This window comes from Seriola aureovittata, chromosome 20 (genome assembly GCF_021018895.1).
Source record: "Seriola aureovittata isolate HTS-2021-v1 ecotype China chromosome 20, ASM2101889v1, whole genome shotgun sequence".
NCBI lineage: Eukaryota > Metazoa > Chordata > Actinopteri > Carangiformes > Carangidae > Seriola > Seriola aureovittata.
In genome coordinates, this window is record NC_079383.1 from 17,225,693 (window position 1) to 17,250,236 (window position 24,544).

A 24,544-nucleotide genomic window follows, 5' to 3' on the forward strand; every position below is an offset into this window, starting at 1 on the left:
ACCAGCAGTGAGACTGATTGGCCAGACTGGGAGCCGTACACATTTGGCATTGTTTCTTCAATAGCAGGTCACCCAATTAAACCTTCCCTGGCTTTGTGTTTTGTGTTATTTGCAGGGATAAATGGACAATGGAGCACTTCCGTTTTTGGCCAGTGAGGAATGTGCTGGCTCAATGGCTGTTTGTTACCCCGGAAACAAATGAGCTTACAGGAACAGTTACGAAAAGTATTGATTTCACTAAATATTAGAGCTGATGTGATTAGCCAGTCAAGAGAACTACTTTGATAATCAAATGATTCTTTCACTCAGTCATCATGCAAAAATGACATTTTCTGCCTTATTTTACACATACAAACGATATATTTACAGTCAGTACTGAGGATGAATTTCATACAATTTCTAAGCCACAAACGCATTTTCACGCAGCCCTCTGAACCTCCACTGTGTCATTCCCACAGTGAGATTATAGATTTCTATGGTTTTAAGTAGAGCGCTTTGTAACCTAATTACACATGGCGCCCTCCCCGCCTAGCAAAAGATTATAACAGTGTTTTTTAATCACTGCTGTCTTACCTAAAGCACTAGCTGGTGTTTTTTCAGTTGCATATTACTCCCATTTATAATGTAGAGTTGGTTGTCTAATGAGATTGTGCACTCGACTCAGAGACAAACTGTCTGGGTCCTAATGGTGCTACAGTTCACTGAGCGGCTGGTTGACCCATTTAGATGTTAACGCTCAATACTGCATCATATACTCTGATGTGTGGTGTGAGCGCGGTGCACACATTTGCAAATAAATGTCACTATCCCTCCAGTTGCAAAAGCTTCTAATTCTTCAGAGAACGGTGCACAACGGCAAAATTATCTTAAAGACATGAATGAAATTGTTGTATCTTCTAGCCCGGGTCATTCCTCACATTTGAGAAGCGTTACCTTGACATTTTAACTACATTTGTCTTTTTTTACTTGGAAAAACAATTAATCAGCTATCAAAACAGTTGCCGCTTCATTTTCTGTTGATCAACAAATCAGTGAATCAGCCGATCATTTCAGCTGTAGTATGTATCAATACTAATATCAATAGTTTAGATCAGACATTCTGCCTTTATGTAGTCAAACAGTTCACTACTGTGGGATTGAGTATGAACATTTGTGTGGTTGTTGGTTTTAAATTGAACTTTTTACAACAAGCCACATTTGTGCAGCACCTGGAAATTTGTTGCAACGAGGTCACATGCTGCATCTCGTGGTAGTAGATTGTTGTTGTTGTTGTTGTTGTTGTTGTTGTTGTGCACATACAACCATCCAGTCCCTATGGACTTGGTGAAACATTGGTCATAAGAGAATATAACGTCTTAATTATTATATCACGTTGCAAGCAAAGAAATGATCTCCTCTTGCAGGCTTTGCAGAAAAAATCTGCCACAAAAAAAGTTAAAAGATAAACTTAGTAAAAAAGTACTCAAGCCTTTACCAACCAGAAAGAGTCATGAGAGCAAAGCATTTAACCATTTAACCTACAATACACTATAGTCCCTTTTTAAAAAGGACAATATGCATCATATGTTTATGTTCATATGAACATAGAGTATAAATGCATATACTGTGTTAGCCCCAGTTTGTGCCTCTCATGTATTACCATTACGCTTGAGTCACAGACTTAATCAGATTTTTCTGAAAACAAACACCCGGCGGTCACTTACCACTGTTATGGAGCCATTTCCAGAATCATCAAAGACAATTCTAACCATCTGGACGAAAAAATATTATGTCTGCGGCACAATAAAAATAACTTCTGGAGTTGTGCTTCTTTTTCCTAATTCAGACACTGATGGTAGCTGTAAGACTAAAGTTTAAATTGTATTAAGATTTTTATACAAAATAACTTGTTACTGTTGCTTTTTTTAAAAAATAAGTTTTTTATTACAATAGAGAAAGGATGGTTAGTGGAGTCTTTTAAGATTCTGGAAATACCTTCAGATCATTCTAAGCATGGTTACATTGCCATCTGGGTTTTACAGAAATGGCGGAGTATTTCTTTTTTAGGAAAGTCGGATGCTTAGCTCTGTGATTGGAATAGACTATAGATTAATTTCTCTAATTGCTACTTGGATGATGGATGTCAAGTTTTTTTCTTTTTTTTACATGAAAATGTTCATTTCATTCATTCCCCAGCATGATCTCTGCACATACCAATGCTGCCCTCGTTCTGTCGGCTCTCTCTCCCATCCTGCATGGGCAGAGTGGTGCTGAAAGATCAGGGCTAATACTTAGCTTGGATACAGATCAGGAAAGAGGGAGGGGTGGGGGGTTATTCTGAGTATCCTGCCAGTTTTATTTTTCACGGTATTTGGATTTATTTATAGCGAGTGCCTGTTTTTCACTGTATATGTGACCTGCGTGCTGACTCACAGCGAACTGAAGCCGTTTCTGTCTCAAAAATGAAGATTTCTTTTTTAGCTTTAAGGTTTAGGCTCTGGAGTAGTTCCTCGCTCCGTTCACCAGCTGCTGCTCCAGTTTTGAAGTCGCTGCAGTCTGCGTTGCTCTCACCCGATTGGGTGTCAGCTTTGGACGCAGGGCAGATTATCCCGTTGTCATGGCTACAGCAAACAGGAAATGCCCCGAAGCAGGTAATGCTTCAGGCTTGTTCCGGTGTGTTGCTCATTGCTTGCGGGGAAATTCGGCTCATTACTGTTGCTCCGTCTTTCCATCTGCTCCCACAATGCCTCCCTTTTTTTTTTTTTTTTTAGGGGAGACAGGAGCAGCCAAGGAGCTGAACCATAAATGCTGTCTGGATAAAGATGCTTTGTCCCAAACAAGCCCTGAAATCCAAGGTCGGCCCTAAACTCCTTATCTGCACCTTCTTAGGTTAGGTGCTTAACATACCTTTGGAACAAAAAAACAGGATCCACAGGATCACTGTTGCTTTGTGCAGCCTCACTATTTCTTCACAATATATTGTACTGAATCACTTTGATCACAAAATATCAGCAGATGTCCTATTATTTTCAGCCGTCATGGGAGACTTTTCTCTCTTTCTCTGCAGGTTTCTCTCTTTATTACATTTGCCTAGCTGCTCAAAATCGGCCCTGAAACGCACCTCTCCTCTCCTTAATCCCCCTCTGTGAAGGTGCAGGTCCGTGTGCTTTTGTAAAGTCCCTTTGATGGTAGCTGATGGCCATTGAGACGCTTTCCTGGCCTTTAAGCAGCTTGAGCTGGGTTTTGTGTGCAGCTCTTAAACTGAAGAAAGCGGTGAGAGGGGCCCAGCAGTGGGAGGGAATCAGACTTTCTTCATGCCCTCGGTGCAGTCCATATTCCCCCTGGTGCGCCCCGTCTGCCTGCGACAATAACTTTGACGAGGGCAGGTTCGTGGTCTCTGGTATGTAAACGTTGCCACAGGGAACTGTACGTTATACATCAGCGCTGGTATACATTTTCACACCTTGTATATCTTTTCCCTCTCCGTTTTCCTTTTACTCCTGAGCTGAAAAGCAGACAAAGAGTATGGATTTCTTTTCCTTGCTTTCATCCCGCTCAGCCGGTTGTTGTTGCACAGCATCACGGACGAGACGTGAGCAAAGAAATTAAACAGTAAACCAATGATGAACTTCACAATCTGTGATTTCAGGAAAGATGAAAGAAAATTTTAAATACAATGATTTTCCAACTTTAAATAAATGCAGCTTATCTTCTCTTGGAACTTTAATCATATACATCGTGCAGCACTTTTACAGGCCCTGAAAACCTGTTTTCAGAATCAGCGTTACTTTGAAAACACTGCTTAAAAAGAGTTTAGCAACATTTGAATCTAAATCTGACGCCAGTTGTGGGTTTGTTATGTTGCCAGCACTGATCTGATCAAACCGCGCCCACACAGACCTGATAAAGCAGATTATCTAAGGTTTTAAGTGTTAAACTCTTCATAAATAACATGAAGGGTGACTTTTCTGAGCTTTAACTTTGGTTTTTAATCAATTAGACATGAATATTTAATGTCATAGAGAAATACTCTTGAGATGCAACAGAGTGTACATGTGATCCCTCATCACATCATTTCAGTCTGCAAGTGATTTTACATTCACAGTAGAGGGGCAATTAATCGATTGGTTGATCGTCGATTAAAAAAAAAAAAAAAATCAGCAACTACATTCATTATCGATAAATCGTTTGTCACTTTTTCAGTAAAAATGACAAACCTTACCGAATTCCTTTGTTTGGGAAACTGCTAGAAACTGTAAACTGATGATGCAGCCAATATTACAGTGTAGAAAAGACAGTTTGCATCCTGAATTGTATGAAGCATGATTCTCAGTATGAGCTCTGTGTCTCCCTCTCGTGGCCAAATAAGGAAGCGAAGAAATAGAAAAAAAACATAAGATGCTTAGAAAATCAAATTAGTGATTAGAATTTGACTCCAAGAAAAACTACTCAGCCGTTAAATCCTCAATCATTATTTTAAGCTGCCTCGTGTGCTTCCGGTGCCATTCTTGTATGTTTATCCTTAATGCAGCCAGTCTCTAAACAGGGACCCCTCCTTCCATTCAACAGTCAGCACCCCCACACCCCCCACCCCCACCCCTGCCTGGCGCTTTGCTCCCTCTGTTGGTCATTAATTATACTACTGCTGCTCCCTTACCCCCTGTTAGCCCCCCTCTACCCCCATGTCTGCTACACACTGGGACATTACCATTTGGTGAGACTGACTGGCTTTGGTGAGGAGACGGTGGGGCTCCGGCAGGGGGTACTCCTGCGCTCAAGGCTCTCTTTTGCATCGCCTCGGCTGCCGGATCTCTTTGTTATCGTTGAATGCCCACGTGCCGTTCCTTGAGAAATCGAGGGGGGGGGGGGGTTGGTTGGTACAATCTCTGAATCTGCTCGGATAAGCTCCGCGGGTTGAGCTTTTGACCTTGCGGGAAATTGAAACGGACACCTTGTGTGCCTGTGTGATTCATGCACTTAAAGCCTGTCATATATTATGTAATGGAAGGTTAATCTGATGCATAAAGTCAGTGTGGACTGATATTGAAGCGGCAGTTTCGTGACGGCGGAGAGGACACAGATAAATTAAGGCAGTTGTGTGAAATTGTACACTGAAGGTTCGGGTTCCTTATGTTCCTCAAAGCCTCTCAAAGTGACTAAATGACAGCGGCAGTACACTCACCTCACCAGCAGGTGTCACCACCAAGCAGACTAATGCTGAAAGCTTCCAGCAGCGCATGGGAGGGCCAACATTTGTCTATCAATAAGTCGATTCCAATAATCAGGGATGGGAAGGAAGTTTGAAGGACGTACGTTTTAATTTCTGCATCGCTGCTGCTCCTTTCTTTACTTTTCTTTCGTAATAGCGTCTTTGCATCATGTTTTATAGGTACTATGCATGCATTTAAAAAAAAAAAAAAAAAAAAGGCTTGGGCTCGTTTCAACGCCTCCGAGGGGATGACGGATCCTCCAGAAGGTCATGACCTCTGGCCTAGAGGTCACAGACAAACTAACCAGCTGTCCACACAATAACTGCTCCAGTTTCCCCTCAAGTGTTTAACAGAGCTGGAGCAACATCCTCTTTTCTGACACAATATCCCTTGTGTCATTCTGCTGGAACAAGTTTGTGAGGCTGTGTTCTGAAGGACAGAATTTGTGTTTCTTTTCCTTCAAAGATTTCCATTTAGTGTTAAAACTGTTCAGGCTAATTTCAGTCGTACTTTGACACGTGGTTTGACACTTTTCTGCCGTTTTCACACCAAGAGAGCAGAGATGATCTCACTACATTGCCATTAAGAAGAACCCTAATTGTGCCGGCTTTGCTTGTTTAGATTGAACCAATCAAAGCCAGTGGAAGTAACAGTGAGAATTTGCCGTCATGTGTCACAACCCTAGCCCCCTTTGAATCTGCCCCACTTCAGCTCCTTTGTCATTCAAATAACCTCATGAATATTTCACTCCCCTGATCTGACGGCTGGAAGAGGCGAGGGAGAGAGAGGGAGAGAGAGCGGCTGGAGAAGAAGGGGACCTGAAAGAGTCATAATCTTAAACGTGGCGTGCTTTTATTCAGAGTAACGACCTGTGTGGCGACAGCCGAAGCTCCGGCTCGTGTGTAATTGGGAGTGTGAGACGGCGTGTCACATCACAACCTAAAAGTCACAGCACACACACACACACACAGAGTCAGAGTGTATAATTCAGCTGTGCTTCACTAAGTCTTTTTCTTTATCCCTCACATCACATTCTTCTGTCCTTGAAGGGATGGTGTGTGGATTTTTTTTTTTTTTTTCACCTTTTCTTGGCTTTCAGTTCCATGCGTTTCATGGAGAAAGCTTTAAGAAAGCAGCCTGCAAGAAATCACAACAGAGCCTAATTACACGTGTCAAGTGACACAGTCACCTTGCTGTGCAGACCAGCCTGTTTGTTTGCCGTTACACTGTAGCTACAGCCTGAATGTAGCCTGTGGCCCGACTAGTGGGTGAAAGGTAAAACTAATGAGGCGAGTGGAGGAAATACTCCTAACCTATGAATGCACTCTGACAAAGGCCGGCAGAGAAACATAGGAAATGAAGGTGCTCTCGACGTGGCCTTCTCCTTTTGTGAAGTGGCTTTAGAGCACATTAGCTCGCCCATTGTGAGACATGCTTTGCACTCAGAGGCAAACAGTCAAATATAATCCCCCTGATTCAAGTAGCTTTGCTCCCAATTGAGAAAATAACGTCACCCTCCTCCTCCTCATCATCATCCACCACGTCATAACTCCCATCATACATCGCAGTTTGTGTGTGTGTGTGTGTGTGTGTGTACACATGCGTTAATGATATGTGGCGTGGCCCCTTTAAGAGCCCAATGTCATTTTTGGAGAATGAGTCCAAACTCTGAGCTGTGTGTGTGCTGACCGTGGCCTCTGGGTTGGTCACCAGAGGGAAGCAGCAGAAGAGGAATGGCTAACTGAGTCTAACCTCCCCAGCCCCCGTTTAGACCAAACGGCAGCGTCTCCTCGCCGCATGCCCTTATCTACCAATGGAATGCAACAGCTGTGCGGGGGAGCAGCAGGGTGGGCTGGCTGAAACCCCCCTGCCAGACCCCCGCACGGCTCAAACCCCCCCCACCCCACCCCACCACCACCACCACCACCACCACCACCTCCAAGGGACGTGCCGGGCTCCTGAAAGGCAGCTCAACTAAAAAGTGAGATAGACACAGTGAGAGACTCGGCAGGGCTGCTGCACATTCAAAACAGAGGGAGAGGGAGGGAAGAGAGAGAGAGAGAGAGAGAGAAGGAGAGTCAGGGACAGGCAGTGCTGAAAAGGAGAGCACAAAGAGAAGGAAAGTGGAGCAGGGGAGGGGAACAGGAGGCTGGGTGAAGGGAGAGGGAAAGACAAAAGAAGGAGAGGGGAGACATAGCAGGGTGAACGGAGGGGACTGAGCAAATGGCTACGGAGGAGACGGCGGGGGGAGCCAGGAAAGCCACCAAGAGCAAACTGTTTGAGTTCCTGGTCCATGGAGTGGTGAGTGGCGCTGTCCGTCATTCCCGTGAAAGGAGCTGGGCTCTGGCATGCATCTGTGTGTGCGCTCCAGTGTGTGTGTGTGTGTGTGTGTGTGTGTGTGTGTGTGTGCGCATGAGTCGGCGCAGCAGCAGCGGCAGCGGTCTGTGTGTGAGAGATAGCTGGGTAAAGCTGGCCATGTGAAGGTTATTTCCAGCCCCCTGGATCCCAGCCTGTTAGGAGATGGCTTGAGAGAACAAGAAGTGGAGCAGCATGGATGGATGGGGCTGAGTAGGAGAAGGATGGGGAGCAGAGGATTTCTAACACACACACACACACATAAAAAAAAAACAAAAAAAACAGGATAATTGTAGAAATAGAAGCTAAGCGGCAGCAGCGGCAGCAGAAAGCAGCCAGCTCCCCCTTTGGCTAACAGAGGAGCACAGCGAGCATGCTTCCCTGGGAGTCACAGACAGAGGGTGGAAATGACGAGTCCACTCATAACAACACAGTCGGAGTAGCCTTCCAGGCGGCGTGTTGTAGGTCGGTGGAAGGATTTGAACCTGTAAGGTCACGAGACAAACGGACGTAGTATCGTAGACGGAGCCGAGGCAGACGGCCAATCCTGGAAATCATGCAGAACAATCAGCCCATTCATGTGAAGCTAGCATGAAATGTCAAGTCAAGTGTTGCTCACGGTTAGAGGTTAGGCAACTATTACCATAAGCCCCACGCTGCACATTAATGACAGAACATGGAGCACAGTAGTGGTTTGTTTTGGTGTTGAGCTGAATGAATTAGAGTCCTGAGGCTGGTGTAAAAGTCTTTATAAGTGACACTTTGCTGTTGAAAGTTTTAGCAGATGTGACTTTGACATCCACTCAAGTTCTTTTTTTTCTTTCTTTTTTTTTTTTACCTCATAACCTTAAAACAAAGACATGTCTCCTTGTGACCCCCCCCCCCCCCCCCCCCCAAAAGATGACATCTTCAAACGTCTTGTTTTGTCCGAACAAAAGCGAAAAACATAAAACCCAAAGATAATCAGTTTAAAATGATACGTGACAAAGAAATCCTCACTGGAGACACTGGAAAAGGAGAAAAGGTTTGATCAGTTTTTGCTTGAGAAACGACTGGAACAATCAATCTTTTATCAAAATCACCTGAATCCATGACTCAGGCTTTCCGCCCTGTTATTTCTTAATTATATTTAGGGGCATTTTGTGCCATTATTAGAGAACTGAGTGTGGAGTGATGACAGGAAATAATGGGAAAGAGAGATGGGGAACAACTTGCAACAAAAGTCAAGGCCAGACTTTGCACTTCATGTCCTTAAACCCCTTTGGCCAACAAGATGATTTTTTTTTATAAAGCACACACAGGTCGGAAAGTATTGTTTCATCATAAGAATAGTTTCACGTCCATCCGACTGACGTGTGAATTCTAACTTTACCACCTTTTCATGAAACCTGGCGTCACTTCCTAATCCTCAAGCATACTGAGAAGGTCAAAAAGACTTTGTGGTGTTTGTTTATTTGCTCAAGCGAAGAATCATTTCCTTTCAGACTGTTTCGTTCGAATAGCTGTGTATTTGGGGAGCGTTTATTTGAAATTGAACCGGAGATGAAGAGCGATTGGACTCAAAGCGGGAACGTTGCGGTGCATGAGCTGCACCTTAAACCCCAAGGACACCAGGGTCCCCTTCATTTGAGTAATCTTTAGAGGGTCTGAAGAGGTAAAACTGAGCAAAGGGTAGAAAAAGACACAAAAAAATCATCTTCAGAATTGTGTTTTTATTATTTTGTACCCCAAAAATCCTGTGAGGACCCCTTGGATTAATCTGACGCTTGTGGGGACCTGACTCCTGGGTTAGAAAGTATCTCTAGACCTGAAACAGTTTGTCCATTAATTGGTTGTGTCCTCGCCAATGTGATGATTTGTTTTCTTTGGTTCTTACCTGAATAGTTTTGGGTTTCAGGCTTTAAATATGTGAACTTGGGTTCTAGTGAGGTATGAAGGGCATTTTTTCCATATTCTCTGATCAAGCCATTAATCAAATAATCATTAGTTGCAGATCTAGTTCTTTTGTCATAACTGTCTGTCTCATCCTGTGGTTTCTACTTTCTGCTCCACTGAATTTCACCTCCGCACTGATCCTGAAACTTGGTGTCACTTCCTGGATCCTCAAGTACATTGAGAAGGTCAAAAGAGATTTTTGATGGTTTTCTGTTTGTCAAACCTTTCTGTGTCTTGAAATCCCAGCGCTTGTTTGACTGAGCTCCGGTTTTAGACGTAACTCCATTTTAATCAGCGCTGATGTTGGACGTAGTGGCACCAGGTAGATTTATACACTGAAACAAGATGAGGTATTGTCTCTATGACAAGAGCTTTGGTGTTGAAGCCCTGCACACACACACACACACACACACACAGACAGACTTTGGGATACAATGGAACAGGTGATTGATGAGCCAGATGAGTGTGTCCTCTCAACAGACCAATTAACCTTGATGAGGCTCTGGCTGCTCCAAGCCAAATATTTCCCTCTGCTTATTTTCTCTCATGCGTGCCTCTCCTCTTTCCTCCCTCTCTCCCCCACATTTTAAGATGGAAAAGTCTTGTTATAATAGTTGCGGCAGGTTCCTGGTTGTGTATACTGCAGAATGGAGAAATATTTATAGTATGGGATATGGGGATGATTTGGCGCAGTTTGTTAGCTTGTGGCGAGGGATGACGTTTCCTTTCCCCTCGTGGCTGACTGGAGCAAAGCAAGTTTCTAGATGCACATGTAGATGCACACACACACACACACACAGATATATGTAAATACAGTGTATGCACACCTTTTTTGTGGTTGCCAAAGGTCGTAGCATTGCAGCTTCAAAGCAGCAGTTTGAGTGTGTGTTGTGTGTGTGTGGGGGGGGGGGGGGGGGTTGGCTGAGGTCTGGTTCTAGGACTGATGGCTGGGCTGAAGGCCTGGCTGAGGTCTCTTCTTCTTTCCCTCTCATTATCTGCATTATCTCCCCCTGCTGTGTTACTTCTCTGCCTCGTGTGTGTGTGTGTGTGTGTGTGTGTGTGTGTGTGTGTGTGTTTGGAGGTCAGCGAGGGCCGCTGTGATGAGAAAAGCCTTCCAGCGCTCTGCATGGGAAACCCCGATAAGCCAAAACATAATACGACACACTGTAGCTTTGTCATCTGTACTTGTGAGTGTGTTTGTGTAAGCGAGCGATTGGACCTTTTGAACATAAACCTCACCCTCACATCTGGGATCATCTGGATCGCTTGCTTAAAGGGTTTGTTCACCCAAATCACCCAAAAGACGAAATATTCCTTTCCTCTGATGGTGTTTAGCCACACAGATTTCTTTGGTTTTATTGACTCAGATTTCGAGATATCTCAGTTTTCTGCCTCCACCCCGGTACAATGGAGGTTGAAGAAACTTCGTCCATGGCGCTCGCAGCATTGAGAAGTAAATTTTTAAAAATTCAACAGCCACTTGTCTTTCCAAAACACAATGTCTCGGCTACTCAGGATAATCCGCAGACCTTGCCGTGAACAGTTTTCATTGAAATTATTTTGTATCGAAAAAACAGAAATTGCTCACAGTGAGGTCTGTGGATTTACTAGAGTGACGGGGGGGGGGTATTGATATCTTTCAATGTTGTAATCACATTTGAGGTGAATCAAGTTAAAGTAATTAATCAGAGCCATTACTCTTTATTTGATACCAGAGGTTAGAGGCAATATGGATGAAATCCCATCTTATGGTATATGTGCAAAATTCAAATAAGTAGGCCTGTCCAATATTCCCACAAATCAGTTCTGCTATCAATTAATCGATTCATCATTTGGTCTAGACACAGTGAGAAAAATGCTCCTCACAAGGTCCCAGAGTCCAAGGTGATGCCTTCTTGATTTGTTCGACCTACCGTCCAAAATATTCAATATAAAATGATATAAAACAGAGAAAAGCCACTAATGCTCACATTGTTGAATTACAGGAATAAGATCTGATGATGGGAATGGTCGTAATAAAAACCGAGACTTCAGTAAATGTTTCTTTAATGAGATGTATACGTTGTCATGAAAAATAGGGATTTATTTTGTCTGAATATTTTATTTAAAAAAAAAAAAAAGATTATGAATATCTTAACTTGGGTTTTCTTTGATATAATGATTGACATGTGTCACTGTTGTCTGACACTTGACAGTAAATCAATAAAGAAAACGATTTTTAGTCTGAGCCCTTAACGAATGAGTCACGTCCCGTTCGAGGAACCTCATCCAGTTTTTAATAGATTTCAGGGTGCCAATGGAAGCCATAGAAGGAACCATCCATGTAACAACCCACAGATTCATATGTTTAGTACAGTGTGGGTAAGTTTGGCCTCCTCAAATCCCTGCAGCCTTCCCCGAGATGCCAACACACTTCTCAGATATCCATCCACATGGCAGATTCGATTGCTGGCTGGCTGGCTGGCTGGCAGAGCTCCGGGCAGAGCGTTGGAGTCGGTTCAGCAGGTCAGATTACAGAGTACCACTCATTGTGTGTGTGGATTTAGGGGAAATTCATCTTACACATTATCCAGCTATGGCTCTCGGTATCTGTTATCTGAAAAGCTTAAATTCTCCAGACAGACGGCTGTAACAGGAGCGATGTCTGTCTGGGTGGGTCTGGCTGCTGAAAGTCTAGTCTCTTGTCTGTTTGGTTGTAGTTGTCCAGCTAAGGTAGGAAGTAGACAAAAAAGAGAAGGGGGTCTCTTCTCTTTAGACTCCATAAGGTGACCACGTTCAAGCAGGAGGCCCTGACCATATGTTGTTTTATCCTCTCCCATTTGGAGACCCTTCTCAGTTGCTTTGAACCCTGCTGCCCCCTCCCCCCACCAATAATCTCCCAGCCAGAGTGACAGCAGCGCCTGCTCTGCCTCTTATCACAGGATCTGTGCTTGGTCACCATTTCAAAGGCCATGTAATATGTCATTCTGAGCCTGTTGAATGCTGTTATAATCTGTCCTGAGTTATTAAATCTCCCTGTGAATACACACATTTACATTTTAACACAATTTAATATCTTTTTTTCTTCTTCTTCTTCTTCTTTTTTTTTTTAATTGTACCTTCTCTGTCGTTCATTACCTTGTTCTTTTATTTGGTTTCTGGGTTTGTTTGTGTGTGTTTGTGGAGGGTCTAAAGATCACATTAGATATGTGTATATGCGTGCAGTGTAATCCACACTTGAGAGGTGACAAACAGTGTGAAATGTTGGAAGTACGTGAGGAGTTGAAACTCCTGATTTGTATCTTTCAGCTGTTCTCTTCCTCCAACATTTACCCATTCTGTTACCAAATGTAGGCGGTTTCTGTGCCAGTTTGGACTCAGACAAAGTCTTCTCTGCATGGTGATGGTTAATAAGAAAAACACATAAATTTGATTTTGTAGAGGAATTATCATCGGTGTAATACTAATGCATCTACTCAAGTACTACTCTACATTTCAGAGGGAAATATTGTCTTATTTTTACTTTACTACATTTATCTGACACGTACATTCACTAGTTACTTTACAGATTAATATTTTAATATACAAAACCTACGAAGGAGCTTATGAAATACGATGCATTGTTATATATCAGACCACCCAACAGTCAGGGCCAGATTAACTCAAGGGAGCCCCAGGTTAAGAGTGAGCCATTGGCCCCTAATCAGATTCCCCCACCCCACATTAACCCCCAGGTAATGTATAGTTTGGCTGTAATTTGATTAAATGCAAAATTATGTAAGAATATGCAGCAAAGTAAACATAATATCAATAAGGGCTGTGTAATATATGGAATTAATTCAATTAGTTAGAATGTTTCTTTTTGGTCGATAAATGTAAAATGGAGTTATAACTAAAAGTAACGTCGATGATAACTGGTGACATTAGCCGCCTTGAGTAACGACTGTCAACACTCTGGGCGGCTAGCTAGCTCATACTATCCCATAGTTGCATTTACCCGAGGAAGAGAGTGATGAAAGATTGTGCAGACCGACCTGAGCTGCTGGTTTGTGTTTGCAGCCGAGGACGAGCTATCTGTTGTTAGGAGAGGTAAAGGAGCAGGAGTCCAGGGAAGCACTTTGCCATGTAGCTAGCTTAACATGTTAATGCAAATTCAGTAATGTAATATATTAGATTATAACACTATCATTCTCATCTGCTGCAGTACATTTACTGCTAATACTTAGTACTACTTAGTACTTATACTCAGTAATTTTACTTAGGTAAGACTTTGTATGCTAGGCGGTCCAATGGAGTATTTTTACAGTGTAGTATTGGATCTGGTTACTTCTTCCAGTCATTTCATTTTAATTAGAGGACTGGTCACTCTTAGCTTTCTGGTAGGAGGTCTGTGCTCTGAATAAAGTGAAAGGATTTCTTTCTATCGCACAAACCCCTCCCTAGTGTCAGACAATAAACTGAGGCGGGAGGCAGCTGTTGCCATGGGAGTGACAAGCACAGGTGAGAGTCCCCCAGTTGTTCCCAGGCGTCAAGACGGGAGTGTGGGACTGTGGCTTCTGACACTGTTTGCATTGTTTAGGAGTGCGTGTGTGTGTGTGTGTGTGTGCGTGTGTGTGTGTGTGTGTGTGTGCGTGAGACAGAGAGTTGCACACTGCGAAAAAATCTTCATTGAGTCTATTTTGCAGCCATCAAAGTTGATTTTTGTTTAAAGGAGACGAGAGCAGGGGAGAAAACAAGTCAGAAAAACAACATTTCTGCTTGTTCTCGCCACAGCTGCTCTTGTTTATTGTGTTTTCTGGAAATTACTGTCAGTGTCTTTAAACAAGACTGAATAAGACAGATCGCTCCTCTAGTATCAGTTGGTTTTCTCTAGCTAACACTCTCTCCCTCAGACTGAAAAGTTGCCTAAAATATATGCTGCATATTTCGTGTTGCTCTCTAATGTCACAGTCTAACATGACAAATCACATACTGCGTTGCACTCCATTTAAGGCTTCACAAGACGGTTGAAACACAAAACATTAGAAAACAGAAATCCTGCGAATTGACGTCACTGCAATGCAAAGCATATTCTTCTTTACCAACCCAGCTGTTGTTAGAAGGTTACCAAAGGTAGGAGAAAGGTAAAAATATATAATATAGTGAGTTTGCTGTTTGTATTTTGAGCTTAAGTTTCAGGATGGCTTGGAAATCTGAGCAGTTGTAACCAGAACAGACACCAGGATTTTATTTTAAATAGGAAATCTGTGAGGTCTGGATAAGGAGACGATGAGACATTCTTTGTTGCAGCTCTACTTCATGATTTTTTTATTGACAAGATGGGTGTGTTTACCAAAAAATTCTCCCTAGTCCGCCTTGAATCCACCAGCGTGAAATGAATAAAAGTTACATTTGATCTAATGTTTCCTTTGTTGTATTTTTAGACGCTCTAATTTGTGATTATAATTAATCACAACACTGAGTAGCGAATGTCTTCAACATACATGTGACCCTCCCTCTCTTTCTGGTTTCCTCCCAGCGTCCTGGCATGCCGTCTGGAGCGAGGATGCCCCACCAGGGAGCTCCCATGGGCCCCCCCGGCCCGCCGTACGGAGGGAGCCCGGCGGTGCGGCCCGGCCTGCCCACCCCGGTGATGGAGCCCAGTCGCAAGAGGCCTGCCCCCTCCCAGCAGGTCCAGCAGCAGCAGCAGCAGCAACAGCAGCAGCAGCAACAGCAGGCCGTCCAGAACCGGGCCAGAAAGTGAGTCCAGCTGACCTCCAGCCACCTAAATACTGCATGGCTTGCGTAACGCAACTCCTGATGTGTCTGCTTTTGTGTGATCTGTGAGATTATTTGGACAACAACAGCTGTGGTTACACTCTCAATTTAACAAGTTTGGATGAACAACAAATATGACTTTGCTCATATTTTATGGAAATATGGAATTGGCCTTGAATCATGTGCAAGCACTATAAAAAGCTCTGGGTCTCAAGTAGTTTCTTTGGTAACAGCTGAAATGTGTCAAAAATTGGTCATTTTTACTTAGTCTTTGAATACACAATTCCTGATTAAACACTGAATTTTGATCATTTTAGACAACGCTAAAGTTCTTATTTGGCTGTCTGTGTCAAACACAAAGCATCTGCGAGAGTTGTTATGTTCAATTAAAACAAGGCTTTTAGAAACTGAGGTATTGTACTGGTTCAAACAACACACAGCCCCGCGATTAAGAAATAAAATTAATTGACAACAGTTTTGATAAATAATTTGATCATCAGTCATAAAAGTGATTTATCCCTTAACAAGACTGAAAGTCCACAGCTCGTTGCTCTGCGACTTTTTTGGAGCTAAATGCTAACGTCAGCATGCTAACATGCTCACAGCGACAGAAACAGAAGAATAAATGAATCAGTGATAAAAAAAAATGTTCAATGCTGGCACATCAGATTTACCTGTGCACAACGTTTCAATGCTCCACTTCATACTTTCCTAAAATCTCTTTTTTTGAAAATCTGATCTCAAATATTACACTGATGAGAAGTGAAACCATGACCTTTGTGTGTCTCCTTTCAGCTTTCATTTCAGTTTTTGTTCGCAGCTTTCGAGCGTGCACACTGCCTCTCTCCCAGTGCTCCACTTTTTGCTCACTCTGTGCATCCACTCTGATCATCCCAATCTCCGCCATGACTGAGTGTTTTCTGTCTGTTCAATCTCTATGTGTCTTCAGAGTCTGGTAATCTGTCAAATCTATGTGGCATCCTCACAGCTGTCTGCAGACATTCAGACTCTAGAGCGTGCTTTGGCGTATTGTTACACTATTTATTGTCAGCTATTCAACTACTGTGAACAAAAGATCTGATCATCAGTATACCAGGCACACACACACACTCACACACACATCTATAAGGAGATGGTTGTCTATAAGAAGACGAGTGTGTAGCAGGTACGGTCATTAGACAGGCGATCAATATGCACACTCAGTGGACCTCTGTCTTTCTCTGTTTCACTCTCTCAGTATCTGCAGAACAATTGATCCACTTACAATTAAGCGGGCTTGTCGAACAGGTCAGGGGAAATGTTGTCCTGCGTCGGTGCCTCAACCCCCCAGAGCGGCCCGGCTGTCTGTGCAGGGTCTGATCAATGGTCCAGGGGTGACCCGTCCAGGTTTCTCCATCTCTTTCGCTCTCTGTTGCTTTGTGAGAGTGCGTGTCCTTTGGCAAACAAGTTTGATGCTCCGGCTCCTCCGTCCAGCTCAGGCCCAACACTGCTGCCAGCTGAGGGCAAACCACCTGTGTTTGCAGTGTCATTGAGACCTTATGGTCCTAGATACACTTGCTCTGCAGAGCAAACGCTGGCCTATGCAAAGCTGCTGCTAAAAATAGGAGTTAATTCTGATTTGGTTTGCATAAAGTGGTATAAATACTCAACCTTGTGTCCGAGAAATAATTTGTTTTCCCAAATACGTTTTGTGGGGAAACATATTGCTGATAGTAGGAAGCTCTACATTTACATACAGCACATAACTAATAGACAGGTGGCCAGGGTGGATAGTGGGCAGAGGACTTTGACACTAGGGAACAAGGTTAGTCCCACGTGAAGTTAACTTTACTAAAATATATTCATTTACAGTGTTTACTCATAATGCTATTATTATTTTATAATAATAAACAAAATTTATTTCTGTTTTGGAGAAATAATCTGCAGACAAATCAGTAATTTAAATAATTGAGAATAGCAGCCTTAGGCCCAGCTGCCTCTTTGCAATATTCCCATACCACCTAAAATTTGGATCGTTTTCATGCCAAATCATTTGATTTTCCTGTTGAACTTTGTAAGACTCTCGTGGGCTGAGGGTGAAACACTTCTTCGGCTGCATAAAAATTTGTTGAAAATTTGGCACATTTCTTCCAACACCTTCTACAAAACTGGAAGTTTGACAGTGTGTAATCAAACAACAAATTTGCTGTGGTCGCTCAGATTCACCCTATTCTTGATATTACACATTTCATCACGAGATTAGTTCCTTTATTCCTCTCTACAAATGTCTTCTTGACAGTAACTTAAGATGAACCCCATTGTTTCAGTTATCTGCTTTCAAGATTTCCAGCTGTTACTCTGCTTTTTATTTGAGAACACAGCTTCATCCATCACCTCATATATTTTGATTTGCACAATAGGGATAAAATATTCAATTTTATCTTTTATCTCCCTTTAAAACCACATTACTTATATAGCCCAGATATTTTAGGTGAACCTCTGAATCTTGCTTTTTGGTATTCACTTTGGTCGAAGTCCTTGAAGTCAAACCTTAAACCATTCCTCACTGCTCATGACATACATTGTTACTCAGGACACTTCAGGTTTCTTGGGAACATTGTGAGGTTTTTGCAGTAATGAAAGGGGATTCTTGGTGCTAGGCCAGCAGGTTGAAGGTGTTGATCAGAGCTGAATTTTCTGGTTTTGGGAAGTAGAAGTGCTCAGAAAGGTTGGAGATTTGGTTTGAGAACTAAACAAAAAAAGTTGTGAGTATTGTTCGTGTTGTCTTCATCTGCTCCTGAGAAACCATTGCACATTACTACATCAGTGCTACATCCACATTTGCAGTTCAGAGCTGAACCAAAAAGCTAAGCTCGCACACTGCTTGTCTACTCCCTTCCCTGTGATCCACCATTATCAGTGTATTGTCTGTCTATGTGTGTGAAGCATGATTGTTTTGGTTCACTGAGAAACTTTGTTGAATGAGCGTGTCCCTCAGACGAGCAGGACGCTTCCCAGGTCCTCCTCTGCTGCACTTTGTGCGTGCATGGACACAGTTACACAACCATCCCAGTGCCTGCCCTTGTCTGAGTTTAGAGTTTGCACCTACTAACAGACCCTTGAACTTAACACACATCCAACACATACAGACATACAAACAGCCAGAACCACCAGGTGTTACTCCTCTACTTGCTGCCACTGAGTGTGTGTCTCGTCACAACTCTAATCGGACAACCTTCGAATCCTCACCAATTCTTAGGAAGCCAGTCGGATTCCCTGGAGCCAATGAGATGCCGGCGAGGCAGATGGACATGAGAGAGCCCCAATCAGATCCCACGCTCGGATCAAAGTAGGAGTTTATTCTGCTGCATGTCCATTTTCTTACGTTTGATGACTCTGGCCTATATAGCCTTTCACCTGAGCCCAGCACTCCCTGAATGAGTTGTTTTGGCCAAACATAGGTACGGGCCTAGAAGTTGACTCCTAAAATGTAGTGGTGCATGCTTTGGACTGGAGCATGGCATGATGGAAACAATTTTTTTGCCGCTAGAACATAAAAATAAAGTAGAATCCAATCTGAAACCCTTTTAAATTAGTGTAAAATGGCGGATTGTTGTGATGCAGGTTTGTGTTTTCCTTTGCAATGCACCCCCGAATCTTCCAATTCTCCTTGCAGCAGGCTTGTTTCAGTATTTGGCATGCTGTTGTAACATACTGCCTCACAGATCGTTGCAGTGCTCTGTGATAAAATTTATCCACACTGCAAAAAAACCAAAAAACAAACATAATATTCTGTAATCTAGAAGGATATTGCTACTACCAAATAGGGTTGGGCGATATAAATATGGAAATAAAATATTGACTTGTCAACCAGCAGAGGCTTTTTAATATCTTTTGCTGTTTTATACAACAGTTAGTTCCGACCAAGTAATCTGATTGGACGAGAGGCATTCCATGAGTGCTGAGAGAGGACAACAGGGATAGGAACTTTTAACTACATGTATCACTCCGCTTTACAGGTGCGCTATCAGCCGTTAATTAGCGTCACATTAACGGACGTTATCTATTTTAGATTGTAACAAACAAACTCAAAGATGAAAATATTTCCGGAAATAACATTTGAATTAAATGATGTATGGTCGTCAGAAGAGGACATAGGGAAGAAGCCTGGATACTTAAGCGCACACCCGAGGTAACGTGCAGACCAAGTGACAAGCGTGTGCACTGTTTTTACATGTTTATGTGATGCTTAAGCAATATCACAGGAGAGGGAGTGATGTACTGAATATCAACACGGCTGTGATTCGGCGGCCTCCTACCAAAGACACACAGCCGTGTGATATTCAGTACAACACCACGACCTCGAGTGTAATATTGCTTTTATACAATAGTTCTGTGAGCGCCATATGAGTTATATAAACAACAATAGATTATGATTTGTTCGTTCATTTTAACATTTATTTGGCAACGCCAACACAAACAGTTCCACAAGTGGACTGGTCCTAGACTGTTGCCAATTATGCAACAGTTAGTTCCGACCAAGTAATTTGATTGGACGAGAGGCATTCCATACAGTACAACAGCACTGCAACTTTTAACTACGTGTATCACTCCGCTTTACAGGTGTTCTATTGACCGTTAATTAGCGTTACATGAACGTCGTTATCTATATTTCCAGAAATAACATTTGAATAAAAATGGTGTATGGTCGTCAGAAGAGGATTAAGGAAAGACGCATACTTAAGCACACACCTGAGGTAACTGAGGTAGACAAAGTAGCAAGCTAGTGCGCACTGTGCAGGTCATGACAATGTTTATTTGTTGCTAGTACCAGTCCAGTTTTATTTGTGTAGGCTTAGCCAAATTAATTATGAAATTAACAAATAAATCATAATATGATGTTGCTTATTTAGCTAATGTGGCGCTTGTATATTGTTGTATAAAAGCAATATCACACTCAAGGTCTTGATATCAGCAGGGCTGTGATTCGGTCGCAGGCCAGTAGAGAAGTACTTCAGTACATCACTCCTTCTCGTGTAATATTGCTTAAATAGCTCTAGTTGTATTAGTTTATTGCTACCAGTTTTAATCAGAGAGCATCTTGATTTTTCAGTTATTTAATTAATTAAAGAAAAGACATTTCCATCTTTATCTTTCTTCACCAACTTTCCAAAAAAAAAAAAGAAATAGTTTAAACTTTATTGCAATATATACGGTATATCTAAGTTCCTACATAAAATTACTGTACTGTAATAGAAGATTTTATCTTTGTCGCCCACCCCTAGTATCAAACAAGAAATCAGGTAAGCAAAAACAGCTAGATAAGATTTTGAACTAGCATGAAAACCAGATCAATGCAAAAGACTCTCCGACCTTTAAATCAATAGTTTGACATTTTGAGAAAAATTGTTTATTCTCTTACCAAGAACTAGATTAGAAAATTGATACAGCTCTGAAGTCTGTATGTTTAATATTAAGTTACAGCGACGAGCCAGTTAGCTTAGCCTAGCATGAATACCTGAAGCAGGGGGAAGCATTTTGCCCTGTTGAAATGTAGCAAGATCTGCTGACTAGCACCTCCAAAGCTAACAGATTAGCATTACATCTTGTTTTTTAACTGCAAACTAGAGGTAAAAAAAACCATCACAAGTTATGGCAGTTAGTTACTGCTTCAAGCCAAGAAGTAGTCCAACACAACTCCTGTCAAAAGTATTTACCGCTCATTTTGTGTATGGATTAAACAAGCAACATATAACATGTTAATTATTTAATTTAGTTAATTGAGTTTTAGAGGTGCTGTTACCTGGATAGTGCAAGGCTAGCTGTTTCCCTAGATAGCTGTTTTCATCTTAATGCTAATTTAAGCTAACCACCTGCTTGATACAACCTTATATTTAGCACAGACATGTCAGTGGTATCAATCTGCTCATTTAATATCAAAATAAATCAAAATATTTTTGCTAAATGTCTTGTTTTAAACTTGCAATAAATCAGTAAAAAAAGACTTGATCAAAGCAATGAACCTTGAAAATTTACAATAAATGTGCTTGACATTACTGTGTAATTCATCTCAATTAAGTAAAACAGAAGAACAGAGAAGGATCTGAAAAACCCTGAGATATAAATTCTCTGGTTATTTACACCTTTCAAAGCTTCACAAGGAAGATGTAACACTTACAAGTCAAGATTATTTCTCTTTGATGAGAAGAATAAGATTAACTCACCCTTTTTCTTTTCTTTTTTTTTTTTTTTTTTTAAATTGCTCTTTCTGCAGTGTCCTTCTGCAGGCACCGAGATCAGTACACTTGCATGAATTTACATGGGTGCTCCACCTATCACAGGTGTCCACAGATGTCGATGGAATATTTAAGGAAATTTGAATAGAGGAGGAAGCTGTAGTGTTGTTTTTGAAATCAGACTCACCTAGAAAGAAAGTTCTGTCAAAGGCACCAACTTGGCACAGGTTGTCTTATTGTTCTCAGTCCCTCCTTGGTAAGTATAAGACAAAAAAAACCCATGGTATCAGTAAACATATGTTGTTCTCACACAGCAGGAAATGCCTGAAATTCGTGAATGAAAATATCTACACACATGCATACATTCTCCTCTGTGGAGGAATCTGCATTCCTAAAAGCTCCTTAACACACATCCTGTCACCATCCAAGTCCTGCTGCAGCGGCCCCAGTGAATCTGCAGAGTGTGTGTGTGTGTGTGTGTGTGTTTGTGTGTTTGTGCGCGCACGCATAAGTGCAGAGAATACATGTCAGGCAAGAGATGTGTGATGTGACACTTTTTTGGCTGATAGAGGCTCTCGCTCTCCAGGTGGACCGCTGCATTTCAGAGAACACATGAGCACATAAACACACGTATGCACACACATACACACACATACACACACACACAGCTGGGACGCTGGGGTGCTGGATATGGCCCAGCATTTTAGCAGATGGCCTGGGTGCTACGCTATCAGTCACCATAGTAACATGCTCTCTTTTTCCTCTTTCTCTCTGTCTTTCTCTCCCTCTCTGTAGTGCTAAGAGAAGGAAAATGGCAGACAAGATTCTTCCGCAAAGGGTGAGGCTGCATATTTTTACCTTTGTTGCTCTGTTTTTTCTGTGTGTGTGTGTTATTATCTTTTGTGTGCAGAACAGATAAATCCTGGCCGCTTTTTGATGTCAGGGGTTCTTGGAAGGCACAGAAGGCCAGATGATTATGTGTTATTTCCAAATGAGAAGAGAGAGGATGAGGGGAGCGATCAGGAGGTTTAAGGGTTTCTTTTTTAGGGTTTCGTTCTGTTATTTTGGATGGTGGCTTATTTATTTAAATTGGAATAGTCAATGGGATATGGCAGAGATGAAACCACGACTAGAACCGAAAGAGGCAGCAGAATCACCACGTTTCCACAGGTGAGTCTGTGCCGACTGAGGTTTGATTTTCATCCCATGGTTTCAGTTTTCGGCCCTGTGCCATGCCATAACCTCACCACGTCCTGGCCAGCAGGCAGAAGGCTTTCACACTGAAACTATGGAGGTCTGGACACTGAGCGTCTGGGCTCAGGTCTTATCCCCTAACATAACCCAGACAGCGAGATAGCAGTAGGCATGGCTGGGGCGCCACTCCACAATAATGAGTCAGAGACAGGGAATGTCTGCCACACTCCTCCGTCTGCTCAGCACCTCAGCCCGGGGAAAGGCAGTGAGATTCAGATAGAGGAGGAATGAGAGCGAACAATGAAAGCAGCCAGTTAGAAAGAAACATGAAAAAGGAAAGAAGAGGGAGGGAGGAGAAGGAATGAAGTGTAGGAGTGTGTGTGCACAATTTGGTAAGCAGCAGCCCTCGAAGCTCAGAGGACTTTCATCAGCATGATAATGTCTGAGTCCTGGCTGTTTGGCTGCACACACTGCATCTCATTTGTATCCCCCAGTGTCCCCAGGATGGTGTGGACCATTGTGTTAATGATGGACTGGGCAGATATTTGTGTCCCTTTTCTACGAGTAAAAGAAAAATAAGCTTTTGAAAATAAATAAGTCTCATACAGAGCAAATATTATCTGTCACAGTTAATTGACAGTTTTTTATTTGTTTATGGTATGTCAAGGTATAAATCTCTAAGCAACCAGGGTGACTTGAGTTCAACTGAAAAGCCCCACTGGCTCGCCGTTGGGCCAGGCGCAGTGCGAGTTGATGTTGTGCTGCTAAAACTTTTTTCAAAGCTTCTGAACTTTATTTCAAATTCTAGACACAATCCCAAACTTTCAAAAAAAACACCAAATGTGTCTGGCTGAATTTTGAGAAAAGAAAAAGAAGATGATAGAAAGATGATACATAAGACATCAAGAATATTTCAAATAGATGGGATGGTACAGCCATAAACACATGATGTGTTGGATTTGAAGATTTTTACACTTTAGCTGCAAATGAACAGGTTCCATTAAGTTTACTGATGTTTTTCTTGCTTCAAGCTAAATAAGTTAGTCAGCTTTATCTCCAAGGTAACCAGGTCCATAACTTTGGCTAATGCTGGCAGGTGGTTGACCTGTCTTACAGCTAATGCAACAAAGTCCGTATTGTTTGCTAATGTTATCACTCAAATACTTTAACTTCTTATCTGATTAAGGTAACGTTAGCTTATTAGCAGTCAGCCGCCATAGCATTTGCTCCAAACATACTGGATCCTATGTGTTGCAACCATCTTTGTCTACAAGTCAGCCATTTTGTTAGATAATATTAGCTACATTAGCTTTATCTCTTAACCATCAAGATAATGGATGTCAAAAGCTATAGGGGAAATTACAGGAAACTGGATGTATGGGGCTAAAATGTCCTTGAAACAGGACAGCAGACCCCCTACCAGCACCCAGGACAGACAGCTAATCTGCCTAAGCTCTTTAGTGATATTCAGATGGTATATGTGAAGAAAATCTGACTTCTTAATCCAGTGTGTGTGCAGTTGTCCACCTGAAGATTTTAATGTCAGATTGTCCTCTCTCCCTCTTGGAGCAGATCCGTGAGCTGGTCCCTGAGTCTCAGGCCTACATGGATCTGCTGGCGTTTGAGCGCAAATTGGACCAGACCATCATGCGCAAACGTGTGGACATCCAGGAAGCACTGAAGAGACCAATGAAGGTAAGGAAAAGAAATCATGACCCACAGGGGGTCATTGCAAAAAATACAATTTATCCATTTTTGGATTTAAAAAACCTGAAAACAGTATTTATTTCTCCTTAACAGTCGTCAGAGAGTCATAAAATTGTACCTTTCAGAGCAAGATTGTATTTTTCACCTTTTTTAGTTTTGTCTCATTTTAAAAGACAAAAAAAAACATCCTTTTCAAGACTCATTTGACGTTTT

General features: G+C 42.2%; 1 protein-coding gene across 5 annotated transcripts in view; it reads left to right on the forward strand.

The window, feature by feature from the left end:
- smarcd3b (SWI/SNF related, matrix associated, actin dependent regulator of chromatin, subfamily d, member 3b) overlaps positions 1–24,544 on the forward strand; it is a 39,380-nt gene that overhangs the window by 4,520 nt on the left and 10,316 nt on the right. The window contains exons 1-5 of one of the 5 annotated variants that reach the window (XM_056363977.1): positions 7,146–7,490; positions 14,977–15,197; positions 18,454–18,543; positions 22,226–22,268; positions 24,197–24,319. In XM_056363977.1, the coding sequence (XP_056219952.1) occupies positions 7,413–7,490; positions 14,977–15,197; positions 18,454–18,543; positions 22,226–22,268; positions 24,197–24,319 (555 nt within the window). In that variant the 5' untranslated portion in view covers positions 7,146–7,412. Of the gene's footprint in view, positions 1–7,145; positions 7,491–14,976; positions 15,198–18,453; positions 18,544–22,225; positions 22,269–24,196; positions 24,320–24,544 lie in introns of those variants that run through there. The other 4 variants (XM_056363976.1, XM_056363978.1, XM_056363981.1 and 1 more) reach the window with 4 other exon arrangements.